Here is a 15867-nt window from a genome sequence, read left to right as displayed (position 1 = left end):
TTTATAAATTGTGGAGGATTTAAATAAGTAGGTAATTTTGAGTCCCCACTGCATAATTAAATGTTGACAACCCTCTTTTGGCCTTGACTAAACAAAAGTTACCTCTTATGTTCTGAAGGAGCTCTCTTTTATTAGGACAGAGACTGTGGGGTAAATAGGAATTGTTTTAGAGGAGTCTTAAAGAACATATTTGAATGCTTTATACTCCTGTTTGAATGTTATTGGGTGATGATGAAGGATTAACAGGATTTTCACTAAAAAATTAATAAAAGTTCACCTTAAAGAATTACATATATTGTATATTCATACATAGTAATATTTACGTATGGTTTCTAATTTTTGCCATAGTTTAATGTACAGTTCAAGTCTGAAGAAAATGTGCATATGTATACATTCATTTTATGTGTGTGTGTATACACACACACACACACACACACACACACACACATATAAATTTCAAAGGATGCCCTTGGAAATGCCCATGAATTTTGCAGTAAAAGGGAAAAGTAGAGCCACATGGAGGGACATAACCTCTGTTCTGAGTTTAGGAGCTTGTACTATTGTATATCCAGCATTAAATGCTCATTTCAGTAAGTAAAATTTCTCTTCTCTGATGATATTTGAAAAAAAAAAAAATGGCTGGTCAATCTACTTAATAAAAATGTAGGGACCATGAAGTCAGGGACTTGCTCCCCCCCTCCCCCACCCCATGTTATCTCTAACACCCATCAGAGAAACTAGATAGTAGGTTTTGAAATCGTAGCTTTTCAACAAACTAACATAGGTAGTGTGAATGCAGAATGGATAGACATTGAATGGCAGAAACCAAGATGAGCGCAATCTAGGCACCTGCTCCTTTGTTTGGAGGAGTGGTCTAGTTCCACTAAAATTTGCCAACATCTATAAAGAGTCACATAATTGTATTTTAATATCCATGCATAATAATCAGTTCTTCTTTGTTTGGCTCTCCTTGACCTTTTTAATCGACCTCCGTTCTTGATAGACAGAGGATGATTCAGGTCTGAGAAGCCAGGATCAGGTCATTTGGATGTCAGCAGAGCCTTGGACCAAGTAGTCACTGAGCACTCTTTTCTATTTATTCTGTTATCTGTACAGTTACAGAAGGTTCTAGAACAGCCTCCTATACCTTCTCTGTCATCCTAACATCTAAACTAAATGAGAATCTGAATGAGGATTTCCTAGGCAGAGGTGTTTGTTTCTTTGATTTTGTTTTTATGTAAGTTTTAATTTATCTACCTCACCCTATTCTTACCAGTGTTCTTGCAAGTCCTGTCCATCAGGATCTATTTTGAGTTTGGGTGATAAAACTGTTATATAGAAAGTGGTTTCTAATTTATGTAGTAGTTTTAACTTAAGGTATAGAAATAGTTGTTTTATTTCACCAAATGTTGGACAAAGCATGCTAAATTTTGGTACACATCTTTCAGCTCCCAGGGACCTCTGTTGAATTAAATAAACTCTTGTGAATTTTAATAAGGAATGTATGATTATATATAATCAGATATTGATGACTTGAAAATTATTACTTATTCCTCCCAAGGACTTCTGTTGAATTAAATAAACTCTTGTGTATTTTAATAAGGAATGTATGATAACATATAATCAGATATTGATGACTTGCAAATTATTGCTTATTCCTCCCCTCCTCTTACCATTTTATAAATAAATACTTACTAATCCATTCTGATTTTGCAAATTTTTCAGCAGAGTCAAAACTTTTTCTTGGTTGACCTGTGGGTTGTAAAAAGCTTTTTGCACTGACCTGGGCTTTGTTTTACTCACAGTGGGCAGTAAGGGACTCCTCTGAATTCATTTGTTGGTTCCAGGAAATTTTCTTGTTCAAAGCTTATGATCCCTGTGGGTAAACAGGTGAAAGTTTAGAGGCTCTGTTGTCATTTGGCAGTCTTTACTACCAAATTATATTATTCTCTCACTTTTAAAATAGAATAGTGATTTGTCTTTCATGGCTAGAGAAGATTTCTTAATTCTAGCCTTTCACACATTCTGCTCCGTTTTGTCCCCCAGGAACTTTGCTATGAAGGAAACCTTTCCTTAGTTCCATTTGACTCAGTAAATTAGAGGTTGATCTGGTGAGGTTTTCTAATTTGGATATTTACAGAGAGGAAAGTGAGAGACTTGGGTTATTCAATGAATGCCCTATGTTTTAGGGCTTCCTTAGTATGCATTGCCCTTTTCCATTCCCAGGGAAATAAATCTCTCTTGTCAAGAAGTTGATAGTAAGGTGGGCTAAGGCAAAACTTTTCTCTTGACCTATGGATAGAAAATAAATCATTGTAAGAGAAGAAATGGAAAAGGGACATCTAGAAGGGTGAGTAACCCATTTTTTCCTTGTCTATAAGTGAAATGAATTTGAATATTGAATACATTCATGCTTGAAATATTGGTGAAATCAATGTTCTGTGATTATTAAATATGATTCATAATGGGCTTTTTATTTGGTGATTGCATACTTAATTCTGTAAACAAAATAAGGAGTAAGTCTTGAATTTCCCTTTTTTTTCTCGTGCGTATTGAAACTTCTCTGGGTCCTTGCATTTATTCTCCTGATCGATTCTCTTTCTTGCTGAACATTGGGCTATGCCATAAAGATGCCAGTCACATATTTTAAATCCCCGAAGGCTTGCTTCATTAACTTCTCAAGTATTTGGCAATATTTGGAACTTCCATGATTTTGCTTTTGTGGTTCTATTATTTAGGAGATGCCAAAATTGGCAATAACAATGTCAGCTCTTTAAAGAATGATGACTTCACCATGAGAGGTTTACGACGTGATGGGAATGCTGATGATATCTGGACTGCTTCACAAAATTCAAAATCCTGTGGGAAAAGCATTTCCATAGAAACTGCCAATTTAAGAGAATATGCTAGATATGTACTGAGGACTATCTGTCAACAGGTATTTTTCAGTTTTAATTTGACTTGATCTATGAATATATAATTGTTTTTGTGGAGATGCTCACTGTTGTAGGAAGCTTGCACATCGGTGGTCCTTTTCTTCCTGCTAACTTTGTTTGGCAATAAATTCAGATTTGTTGTAGAGTTGCAATAATAGTAAAGAACTCTGGTGTATACCTTGTATACAGATTCACCAATTTTTTACATTTTTCCACATTTGCTTTATGATTCTATTTGTGAATGTGGATGCATATACTTTCTAAGATTTTGCTGAAGCTTTTGAGAGTAGATGGCATATATTATTAACCTTGAGTCTTTAATATTTCAATGTTTACTTGTAATAGAACCAAATGCAGTCATCAAAAGTCAGGTAATTTAGGGGTACCTGGATGGCTCAGTCAGTTAAGCATCCGCCTTCGGCTCAGGTCATGATCTCACGGTTCGTGAGTTTGAGTCTCATGTCGGGCTCTGTGCTGACAGCACGGAGCCTGGAGCCCACTTTGACTTCTGTGTCTCCCTGTCTCTGTGTCCTTCCCATGCTCATGGCTGTCTCTCTCTCTCAAAAATAAATAAATATTAAAAAAATTTTTTAAACATCAAGACATTTAGCTTTGGAACAGTAATTTTTTTCTCACCTGTAGGTCACATTCAGTTTCGTCATTTGTCCCAATAATGTTGGATTTGTCTGAAATTTCCCATACATTAGCTTTAGATGATGCATTCTTGGCGAAAATGATACAGAAGTAAAGTTGTGTTCTCAGGTAATCACACTTGAAGTCACACAATGTCCATTTGCACATCGCTGGCAGCAATCAGTTTGATCACGGTGTCTCCATTGTATGGTTTCGAGATTTCTCTGCCATGTGGTTTTTTTTCCCCCCTTGCAATCAGTAAACAGTCTTTGGGGAGACACTGTGAGACAATACAAATATTTTGCCCCTCATCAAACTCCACCACACATCTATCATTCATTTTGATTCTTCCCTAAACCAGTCTTTACCAGTCTTTACATGCTGCAAAATGGTGGATTTTTTTCTTCCCACAGCTCCTCTACAGTTAACAGTTTGCATTCTATTCTAAGGAAAGCATACCCTCGTTATTCTTATTTATTATCCATATGTATTATAATACACTGTCCTTAGCTATTTTCATGTTCATATTGTCCCAGCTTTTTCCAGTGGAACCTTTTCATCCTGGCTTTTAAGTTATTTTGACATGTCTCCATCTCCCCCTTGCCCTCCACCAAATATTTTCTTAGTTCCTGACCCCTATTGTACTTTCCCTGTCCCATACCTGGAATTAATCATTCCTCCAAGGAACTGTCATTCTAGTTAATCAAGTATGGTATTTAGAAGCCAAGATATGGACACTGTGGTGCTCATTACTATGGGCAACGTATGTTCGTTGCCTCTGGACCATTTTAGCAGGCAGAGTTAGGAGGAAATATATCCGTATACATAAATGTGTGTGTGTGTGTGTATTCTTGAGTTCATACTGATATGTCTAGAATTAGTAACTCCACTTATTCTTTGCATTCCCCCATTCCATATTAATTTTGTATTTTCCAGTAACATCAACCATTTACTCATTTGCTTAATTCTACACTACACCTGGAATGGTTTCAGAATTGCTACACCTATACCACTAGGAAAAACGTAAAAGGAGTTGAAGATTTGTTGGTAGTTCTTTTTTCCCTCAAAGTTTATAGTATTGTGTTAAAAAGTTTTTTGAACTTTCTCCTTCAATATGGATATGTTACTCATTTGAAATAGAACCAATTTCATTTGTTTCTGTTTGCATTCAGTTTAGATTCCCATTTTTTTCTCCCCACCTCAACTCCATCTTTAGAAGAACATGCATCTACAAGTCAACTGTATAAAAAGGTGTACTTCGTGATATGTCCTTCGTCCGTTGTCTCTTCTATCCTGGGTTTTTTCCTGCCCCGGGTGATCAGTGTTCTTATTTTCTGATTTATCTTCCTTTTTTTTTTTCCTTTAATTTATCTTTTCTTGTAAGAAGTATAGTATACCATATATACTATTTTCCATTTTAGTGGAGATGTTAACAGGGTCATGTTTTTATTAGGGCATATTGCAACTATGTTAAAAGTTTGCTACATAGTTTTATAGATAATGAGAAGCAGTTGTTGATTGGTTCCACTATGAGTGTCCACCAGAATCACCAAGGGTCAGACAGTTTTAATGTTTGTTTAATGGGTACCACCATCAGATATTTATTTGTTGGAGCCTGGGCAATGGAATTTTAGCAAGCTCCATAGGTGAGTTTAATAGACACTCAGTATTGAATTACTGGTATAGTTAAGAAACAGCCTTCCTCTGAAACAGACCTGGGTTCAAATTGGACTCTGTTGATGATTTCTTACCCGTCTAGTATAAGAGTTTGCTTTTAAAACAATGATAAAGAAAAAGTGATAAGTGTTCAAACTGGTTGAAACTCTATGGAGGGCAATTGGCCATATGCATTTACCGTCTTAAATTTTGGTATACTCCTTGACCCAACAATTGTACTTTTATGAAATTATCCTGAGAAAATGATTGTGTAGAAAGCAGATGTGCACACATGTTTACAATAGTATAAAAAATGTTTGTTTTCTAAGTGTTGTACTATATTCTATGCAGTGGGATATAGTATGCATTACATAAAAATGAAGACATGTTTTAATATAGAATCATTACCATTATATACCAAGTTATAGAAAATGATTACAAAACAATACCTAGAGTAAGGCTCTATTTTCCAGTTGAGAATGCGCACCGATTTTCATTACTCTCTTTAGCTTTCTTTTCTTTCCTTATTTGCATATCTGTTCTTCAGACTTTAAAAAAAAATTTTTTTTTTTTACATTTATTTATTTTTGAGAGACAGAGGGAGACAGAGTGTGAACAGGAGAGGGGCAGAGAGAGAGGGAGACACAGAATCTGAAATAGGCTCCAGGCTCTGAGCTGTCAGCACAGAGCCCATGCAGGGCTCGAGTCCATGAACCGTGAGATCATGACCTGAGCCGAAGTCAGATACTTTACCACCTGAGCCACCCAGGCACCCCTCTTCAGACTTTTTAAAGCAATGCCCTGCTTTGTATTTTTAAGAAGTCACAATACCAGAAAGTAAAAAAAAAAAAAAAATTTCCCTCTACTTTTTTCATGTAATTTTTTAAAATTAGATTTCTGTCTGCTTTATTTGTGTATCATGTTTTAGTGCATGTTACATTCACACAAGGGAAATCTCTGCCTATCAACCTAACTGCCGATTTTTTTTTTTTTTTTTAGGAATGGGTAGGAGAACATTGCCTAAAAGAACCTGAAAGATTGTGCACAGACAAAGAGCTTATATTGGACCCTGTGCTTTCAAATATGCAAGCACAGAAATTATTGCAGCTTATTTGTTATCCTCATGGTATTAAAGAATGTACGGAGGGCGACAATCTGCAGAGACAGCACATTAAGCGCATTCTTCAGGTGAGTTAGTGATTAGAGTCTAAAGATTATGTGTCTATCGCGTAACACATTTTCTGTGATTTTAACAAGAGTAGTTGAACCGTTTTTTTTTTCCTTTCTCATTGCTAACTAATTCTTGACCTCAGTTAATTCTGATGTTTATTCTCCCAGTTTTCTTTTCTTTATAGTTGTCACACTCCATTGCTAGGTGAATGTTGATAATGCAAATGGTATACAATCATTATAAATATTGATCTTTTTAGTCTACTGTATTTACACGAGACATAAGCTTTCTGGAGGAATAGTCTTAAATATATAATTCAAAAAATATTGAAATCATTTTGTAATGGGTTTGCTTAGAGAAATAGATTTTGAGAGAAAAATGCTTGTTTTATTTCTAGTGACTGGCTGAGTGTTGCACATTATTTTAATGTTGTTTCTTATTTCTTTGTGTCTACAATGAAAGTATGTAATGGACGCGGAAGCCATTTGATCCTGACAAATCCCTTTATTATGTATGATTATTTCCTTTTTAAAAAATATTTATTTATTTTTGAGAGAAAGTGAGCACATGTGCGTGTAAGTGGAGAAGGGGCAGAGAGAGAGGGAGTCACAGAATCCGAAGCAGGCTCTAGGTTCTAAGTTGTCAGCACAGAGCCCATTGTGGGGCTCAAACCCACGGACTGTGAGATCATGACCTGAGCTGAAGTCGGACGCTTAACTGGCTGAGCCACCCACACTCCCCTGATTATTGTTTCTTGAGAGAGGGAATACTGCAAAGAATTATTATATTTTCAGATATGTTCAGTATTCCTAATGTGTTAATTCTTATTGTTTTCCCCAGAATCTTGAGCAATGGACGCTGAGGCAGTCCTGGCTAGAACTTCAGTTAATGATCAAACAGTGCTTGAAGGACCCTGTGAGTAGATATTGGAAGCATGTGTATGTATACAATTTTATGAACAGCAAGAACATGATGTTTGAGGAGGAAGTAAAATATATGCATGCTAGTTTTCTTTTGTGTCTCTCCAGGGCTCTGGTTCAGTGGCTGAGATGAACAACTTACTGGACAATATTGCAAAGGCAACAATAGAGGTATTCCAGCAGTCTGCCGACTTGAACAATAATTCTTCTAATTCTGGAATGGGCCTCTTCAACCCAAATGGGATTGCAACTACTGATGCTGGTAGCACAAGGCAGAATGGAATTAAGACATTTCTAAGGTATTTGTTTTTCTGCAGTTTTATTGGGCTACCAGTACTTTGTGCCATGTGATGGTATATTTTTATTTGCATGATGCAATTATTTTTCATAAAGCTTCAGCAATGTGAAGAAATTACTTGTAAGTGTCAATTATCGTTATTTTATAATACATTAAAGGGCAGTATTCTGGGATGAATGATGTCTCAGTTTTAACCATGTCCAGAATCTTGAAACCACATATGGCACCCAGTGTGGATTAATTTCTTTATTGTCTCCATAAGTCTACTCTGTTCCATAGAATTCATTATATAGGAAACACTTTCTGCCATCTTTATTAATTGCCAGTTTTGCACAAATAATAATCATGATAGACTGATTTGTATTTCATCATTTGGGTAGAAAGTATAACTAATGAATTTTAAAAGTTAAAAAAAATTTCTTACTAATGTGCTAAAACATAATCAGCACATTTCATATCTTATCCATGACATAAAAGTGTGTTGCCTGTTGTACAGAAGGACTATGACTAATCAGAGAGCCAGAATCATAGAAGAACACCAGCATAGATTAATAACTTCTGTTACAGTATTCTCCCAGAACCCGATGTTTTATCTCTTTCCACAGTGAGAGTGGAAAAGTGTATCCACCTGTCTGCTCTGGTAAGAGGAAAGATAGTACAGAAATAAAAGGGAAGGTTTAGTGTGATCGGTGCTTGTTACGCATGGAAGTTTTCCCCTGGGGTTTCTGTTATAACAGTGAGAGCGGAGGAAGAGGATGCCTCCTCGTGTATAATACCTATTTCTGGTTTTAGTTCCTCTGAACGCAGGGGTGTATGGCTGGTGGCCCCCCTAATTGCCAGGCTGCCGACCTCTGTGCAAGGAAGAGTATTGAAAGCTGCAGGAGAGGAACTGGAGAAGGGACAGCACTTGGGCTCTTCTTCAAAAAAGGAAAGAGACAGACAAAAACAGAAAAGGTACGGCTGCAAGGTGTGTCTCAATGTGGAGGCTTAAGGAATAATTGAGAACAAATAGCATCTTGCAGATATAGTCACTGTACCCAGAGTACACGGACATTTCTTTTTTTTTTTTTTTAAATGTTATTTTTTAGAGGGAGTATGTAAATAGCGGGGAGGGGCAAACGAAGGGGGAAGGAGAGAGAGAGAATGAGAATGAAAATGAGAATGACAATGAATCTTCTATGGGGCTCAATCCCGTGACCCTGGGATCATGACCTGAGCCGAAACCAGGAGTCGTGTGGTTAACTGACTGAGCCACCCAGGCGCCCTTGAAATTTCATTTTTAAGTGGAAATGACAATATTCTGTTAGGCAAGGCTCCGTTCCTAAAAAGTTCTAGGTTATATTTAGTATGCTAGTTCTCAGGGCTCCCTCTGGACCCACATCACTTCTGAGCCATTGAAAATACTTCTTAGCCTCGCTTCAGACCTCTTGAATCAGATCTGCATATCCATTTAGTCCCTGTATTCTACACTTAATTACTTTTCATTCTTTTAATTATTTGTTTAAAATACATAGAATTATTTCCAATTCTGTCCTCTTGGGCCTGAAAATAGTTACTAGTATTTTTAACATTTAGGGCTCTTGTTCTAAATATAAAATTTATAAGCCACTTAGTTTAATGTTTTCTTAATTTATTTTAGGCTGTATAAAAGGTTTCAAATAGTTACATTTGCAAACTGACTCTGTTACTGAGAAAGAACAAAACCATCCTCTGATGTAAAAATATAAATTTAGCACCTCAGGAGTAAATGGAAATAATGATAATTTCTTCCATTTAAAAAATATGTAAAGAACACGTATGGTTCTTATCTCTTAATAATATTTTAGTAGCTACCACTTACTGAGATCTTATGAAATGCCAACTTTTGTATAAAACTTACCGCATACACACGTGAACCTTAAAATTTTCACAGCAATCATACATGGTAGGTGTTCTCATTATACCCTTGTTACGATAAAGAAAGGGAGGCATTGCAAAGTTCATTTCTCAAGGACACACAGCTAAGGAATTGTAAAACTCGAGTTAAAACCTAGGTGGTCTGGCTTCTGAGTCTGCGTGCTCTTAAATGAAGTGCACTTTGGTAGAGACCTAGCTTTGCATGTATTTTGTTATCTGGTTTTTAATGTCTGTCACCTCCGTCAGTGTGAGTTGACTAACCAGATGACTCACTTTTAATTCTGAGAGTTAATTTTGCTCAAGGGTGAATGTATGTACATTGCCTCCCTTCCCACAGATGGTATTGCAGAGTTTAAAGGTGTCTCTTCCCAAGTCCGTCTCTCACAGCTCTGCTGTCAGAGGATGAAGCACATTGAAATATTTGGGTCACTTTAAGAATTTTTTTTTTTTGCAATATAGCAATTAGTTTGTCAATATGATTTGTCAGTTCTCTGATGATTAAAGAAACATTAATAAAATGACAATTTATAATAGACCTTTTTTTTTAATCAAATGCCTTAAAACCTGTTAACAAGACAAGGTTTAAGGACATGGTGGGTTACCAAGGAGCTCACTGCTCTTGTATCTTCCAGCCTACATGCTGATCTGAGTTCTTCCAATACCCACCCTGTTTGGTCAGAAATGTGCTGAGAGTGCCTCGGTGCCTCAGTTGGTTAAGAGTCTGACTTCGGCCCGGATCATTATCTCACAGTTCGTGAGTCGGAGCCCCGCATCAGGCTCTATGCTGACGGCTCGGAGCCTGGAGCCTGCTCTGGACTCTGTGTCTCCTTCAACTTCTGCTCCTCCCCTGCTCACAGTCTGTCTCGTTCTCTCTCAAAAATACACAAACATTAAGAAAAAAAAAAATTAAACGTGCTGAAAAATAAAACAAGCGCAGCAATCACAGAGGCCTGTTTCCTTGACCCTGAGATAACAGTTTTGTTTGACAGAAATTTTTAATTTTTCCTCATATGCTGTATGTAAAGTGATATTCATGCAGATATTTGCCTTTTAATTCAGCCAACTATTGTAAAATACAAACTCTCTTCTGCCTGCACTCTCCCAACATGCTCCTGCAGTATGAATTTATGCTAGTTTGGGAATGCCTTCCAGAGCTAGAGCATGTTAAATTGTTTAGATGCATCACAGTGGCTTTTGATCTTATTAGTAGAGATAGGATTTAACTTTTCGAGTAGGGTTTGGCTATTTCCTACTCTCTTCCCTTTTCTTATAATAAAGTAAATAAGAGCCAGTAATTCAAGGGCAAGAGATAGATGTTGCACAGGAGGTAATCTATTCTTTCTAACTAGATCTGTTCTTACTACTTCCTTTGTAGTATGTCTCTTTTGAGTCAACAACCTTTCCTCTCACTGGTCCTTACCTGCCTTAAGGGACAAGATGAACAACGGGAAGGCCTCCTAACATCTCTTCAGAATCAGGTTAATCAGGTAAAGTATACTGGAATTATTAAGCCAGTCAAGTACTTGTCTAATGGCATTAATTTGTTTTTCTTTGAAATACTGAGATTAAACTAATAAGAATACAACGTGTTTTGATTAGAGGCAAGGCATCACAATCCACACCCTATTCTCCTGTTTGGCATTCTAGTTACTGTAAAATTAACAACTTTATAATATTAATTATGCCTTGGATGAATGTGTACTATAAAAACAATATTTAGTACATTGCATACAACTCTGACATACCTGCTTTTCTCCCGCCCCCGCCCTGTGGGAGAGGTCCTGGGGCAGTGTGTGTTGCAGGCATGGCCGTAACCCAGAGGAACCTCTATCCAGGTTCTCTAGCTGGGCCCCTGCCTCCCTGGAGACTCTTGGCTTGAGTTCTGTTGGTTCAGAAACTCAATTTTGTTTTCCTGCCAGAGCCAGGCCAATGCCAGTTAAATGTAAAGAAGCTCATTTATAAATAAGGCATGATGATTCTTTTTATGAAAAATTTGACTTTTGGCTTTCTACCAACCACAGTGCCCCTGGTCACTCTTTGGGCCACTTACATTTTGTGTCCTTCAAAGAAACCAGGTGATCACACTAGAAATCGTAATGGGTGGAATTGAACAAAGTAGATAGACTGGTCATGTGGGATGTTTTATCCTGCTACAAAGCCAAATGGAGACTTCCTGTGGCCCTGTGACTCTAGGACATCATGTCTTTCTCTCGAATGATAGTAGATGAGCATGAATAAGGACACTTAACTCATTTGGTCCTATCATCATTTTCTCCTCTTTGGAGATGAGAGATCTGTCCTTTGTACAGCAGCGGAGTGATCCTTCTAAGATGTAAATCACATATTAGTCTGGTGCCCAAGATGCTCCAATGTTTCTTACTGTACCTAGGATAAATATTCGGCCTGGGCTTATAAGGGCCTATGGTGATTTGGCCCTGGCTCCCACTTCTGCCTTGTTTCCTACCAGTCTTGCCTCCACTGTTTACACTGACCCCATTACTGTCATTGCAACTTGCCAGGCAGATTATCCTTGCAGCGCCTTCGCATCTTTTCTTCCCCTTGCATGGAAGGCTTCCCTCCCAGATGTTATCAGGGTCGGCTCCCTTGCTTCCTCAGGTCTCTGCTCAGGTGTCCCCTCCTCACGGAGGCCGTCCCTGATCACTCGCCAAAAAAAGGACCACAGTCATTTTGTATCCCCTTGCCCTGGTTCACACAGCTTGTTACATTTGACTTAATTTTATTTGTCCTGTTCCCAGAATGTATGCTGTCATACAGCTTTGTGTCCCTGCCTTGCACCGTCAGGTCAGGTTTGGGAGAGGACTCCATTGTGATGAGATTCGAGGAATGCTGTCCCCTCACCATGCCGTGTCCTTATATGTGTTGGGCAGGGTTACTTCTGCACATGACTCATTTACACTCTTAAGATGATTCTCTGTAGTTAATGTATTTCAGAGCATCCCAGTGGGAGAAAGGGCTTTGCTCTTGCCATCTGATTCTAGGGTGTTGCCACTTATGGCTTCCCTTTCCTAAGCAGTCCTTCCCTTTTTAATAGTAGTCTGACTTAGTGAAAAGCAGTACATCACTGGACTGACATCAAAGATGTCATATTTTTCAAAATACTGTACACTGCCTTTATCAAGGAAGATACACTGTATAGATAAGTCTGTAAGATAGCAAGCCCCCCTTCAATATAACATGAAAATAGGACCCTTGTTAAATGTCATAGCACGTCCCTAGAAATAGAACACAGGACTGATATAAAGTGTAATTTTGTCTATCCAGTACTTTACAAAATCAATGAAATAGCATTTTAAGTATCTTTATTTTTGTTAATCTTTAACTTCATAATCCTTTAAAGCTTTTTCTAAGACTTCCTAACAGGATTGTAAATTGATAAGTTTTCTTCTTCCATCTAGAAAGGCAGTGAACAAGAAATAGCTCCATTTCTGTCTGTGTGGAAGAAGGGAAGGAAAGTTAAAATTTTACTTAGCTTTTTAAATTAATTTTTTAAACTTAGAAGTTATTTTTAACAGTAAGAAGCTCAATGTAACTTTCAATATGAGAAAAAAAATCAATTTTAATAGGGAAAATAAGTTTTGTTTTTTTCTGTTAATTTATTGACTTAGATTTTAAGTAATTGGAGAGAAGAACGATACCAGGATGACATAAAAGCACGGCAGATGATGCATGAAGCATTGCAACTTCGCCTAAATTTGGTAAGGGACATTTTTCTAGTATTGTCTCTCTGTTCCACTTAACTAAATGTGAAAATAACTCTAGCTTTCCACTTCTTCTGTGGTCATGGTCTTCTCACAAGGTGAGGCCTTCCACTATTGGCTCTCTCTCTGCCATAACTTCCCTGCCTTTCACGTGCACTGTTTTCCTGGCTGCTGACCTTCCTGTCTGGGCTGGCTTCTAGAGAGCAATAGGCATTTTGGGCATTGGTTTGCTTTCTGCACCCTCCTGCCCCCGGGAATCGCTCCTTCTTGTCAGTTTGTGCTCCGAGGAGGTCTGAGAAGGCTACTAAATTGAGAGGAATTAGCTTTTATTATACTCATTTGAAGATCATGTAAAAATGTGCCTTAAGTTGAATTTTTGGCAAACTTTCCATCACATCGATCATAAAAACAAATTCAACAGGGAGGTTTTATAGACATTTACAGACACATTGCACATTTCTTTGAATTTCTCTTTTCCCACTGGACAAGCCTGAATGAAGGCTACTCTGGAGGAAGGATTGCCTGATTTTTGGCAGTTGTTTTTAAACTTAATTCCCACACCTGAATGCGTAGACCTGGGGGCCGAGCCGAGCCCCTGCTTGTCAGTTCTTCTGTGTTACTGGATATTTGCAAGTGTTGTTATGACAACAGACTTAGATCCAATAGTAATTTAACGGCATCAAGTGTAGATAATCAACTCACCTGATTTTGACTTATTCAGATTTAACTAATTTTATGTCAGAAAACCAGGTATCACAAAAGGTTAGGATTAAAAGAAAAATAATTTCCCTATTATTTGATTCTTATTGGCCTCCTACCCACACTCACGTTCCTCCTCTCCTCTTCCCTCCCCTTTTTTTCAATGACCAAATTCCTATGCTGAAAGAATCAGAAAGAGTGAGAAATAGGTAGCTAGGTAAGAGAGAAGACACGTTAATCCATAAAGCGGAGTGTGTTTGTTTTTTAAAAAAAACAAATCAAAATTGGCTACATAAAGTGATGGGGATGGCATTTGTAATAAAGTTTTGTTGTATTTTTTTGTGCTAGGTAGGAGGAATGTTTGACACGGTGCAGAGGAGCACCCAGTGGACAACAGACTGGGCCCTCCTCCTGCTTCAGATCATAACTTCTGGAACTGTTGACATGCACACTAACAAGTATGTTCTTATTTCAAATTTACTATTCTGTACACGTGCATGGTAGAAGCTTTGCAATAGTGACTACAAATTGTGCCACATCTTATTCTCTAGGTACCATCAAAAGCTCTGTGCCTTAAATAAAAATGCTCCTTCGTTAAGAGTATTTGGCTTTTACTTTATAGTGAAAATAATTATTTCTTCCCACTCTTAGTGAATTATTCACAACAGTTCTTGACATGCTGGGTGTGTTAATCAATGGAACATTAGCCTCAGACCTATCAAATGCATCCCCAGGGGGATCTGAAGAGAACAAACGTGCATACATGAATTTAGTAAAGAAACTGAAGGTAAGCTTATGACCTGCTTATATATCATGATCTCAAATAGTTTATGCGTTTGTTATTTAGTGCATTTTATCTTAATTTATTATGTGTTAAATTAGATGTTATTTATTGCATTCAGCTAAAATTATGTGATTATTTTGCTATTTGTCTCACCTCAGCTTGCTGGTACTCAAAAGCATATAGCTTGAAGGTATTTCTTAAATTATATTCACAAAATGTTTAACTTTTTAAGGAACTTTAGAAATGTAAGTCAAATATATAAGAAAAATGCCACCGTTGGATTTAAGATAAATCCATGCTTGGACTGGTGCCTCTAATTGAAAAATAACCATTTGCACTGATATTTCTAAACCCAATTCATTTGACTAACCACTAACACAATTTTTGAAATAAACTGTAAACAAATGGTGCAGAGAAAGATCAATATATCTGCCGACCTTACCAGTAAAATAACCAGTGAGTATCTTGAGGTCTGACCCTGGATTGGAGCATGTGTTCTGTGCTGCTGCTTCTGCCTTCTGATGGCAAATACTACCCTGGATTTTTGTCACTTCAGCACTGTGATGTTTGTTGTGTAACCAGGGTTCCATTATATGTGTTCTATTTTCTACTTAAATAGAAGAAATGAAACATACTCACTACTCTAATTTAAAGCTGCATAATCGACCATGTTCCAGGTTAAAGAACAGTCTTGTCATAAAAAAGGAAATGTTTCAGAGAGAAACTTCCTTCTTGCTAACTTTTGCCTTCATTGTAATTTCTGTCCCGTTTGTCTCTTTTTGGGTTTTTTTTTTGTTTGTTTTTCAGAAAGAGCTAGGAGACAAGAGATCAGAAAGTATTGACAAAGTTCGACAGTTGCTACCTTTGCCCAAACAGACATGTGATGTCATTACTTGTGAACCTATGGGTTCCTTGATTGACACAAAGGGAAACAAAATTGCTGGATTCGACTCTATAGATAAAAAACAGGCAAGAGTAAATGTTTGTTTCTTATATATATTTTTTCTTATTTTCCCAAAGGGTATATGAAATATCTCAATCTTACAGTTTCTTGATTTTTTTTAAAGTATTTTCTTATCCTTTAAATGCATCGGTCATGGACATTATTATATAGATCTTTGTTTAAAACTTTATGTGAGGGGCACCTGGGTGGCT

The 15867-nt window shown here is 37.2% G+C and overlaps 2 protein-coding genes across 18 annotated transcripts in view; one reads left to right on the top strand and one right to left on the bottom strand.

Moving 5' to 3' along the window:
• P2RY12 (purinergic receptor P2Y12) overlaps positions 1-15355 on the bottom strand; it is a 45810-nt gene extending 30455 nt beyond the window's left edge. The window contains exons 1-2 of one of the 2 annotated variants that reach the window (XM_049629688.1): positions 15155-15355; positions 1784-1876 (exon numbers count right to left, since the gene is read on the bottom strand). The gene's annotated coding sequence lies outside the window, so the exon portion shown is untranslated. The remainder of the gene's footprint in view (positions 1-1783; positions 1877-15154) is intronic. The other variant, XM_049629687.1, reaches the window with a different exon arrangement.
• Positions 1-15867, top strand: part of MED12L (mediator complex subunit 12L) — a 336247-nt gene that overhangs the window by 271854 nt on the left and 48526 nt on the right. For 15 of the 16 annotated variants that reach the window (XM_049629661.1, XM_049629655.1, XM_049629653.1 and 12 more), the window contains 10 exons: positions 2739-2938; positions 6225-6413; positions 7237-7311; positions 7425-7615; positions 8407-8568; positions 10886-10997; positions 13137-13226; positions 14277-14386; positions 14580-14715; positions 15520-15681. In XM_049629661.1, coding sequence (XP_049485618.1) covers positions 2739-2938; positions 6225-6413; positions 7237-7311; positions 7425-7615; positions 8407-8568; positions 10886-10997; positions 13137-13226; positions 14277-14386; positions 14580-14715; positions 15520-15681 — 1427 coding nt within the window. The remainder of the gene's footprint in view (positions 1-2738; positions 2939-6224; positions 6414-7236; positions 7312-7424; positions 7616-8406; positions 8569-10885; positions 10998-13136; positions 13227-14276; positions 14387-14579; positions 14716-15519; positions 15682-15867) is intronic. The other variant, XM_049629657.1, reaches the window with a different exon arrangement.

Source organism: Panthera uncia, chromosome C2, assembly GCF_023721935.1.
Source record: "Panthera uncia isolate 11264 chromosome C2, Puncia_PCG_1.0, whole genome shotgun sequence".
NCBI classification, from domain to species: domain Eukaryota; kingdom Metazoa; phylum Chordata; class Mammalia; order Carnivora; family Felidae; genus Panthera; species Panthera uncia.
The sequence above is the reverse complement of the archived record's forward strand: the minus strand, read 5'-3'. Positions and strand labels throughout refer to the sequence as shown.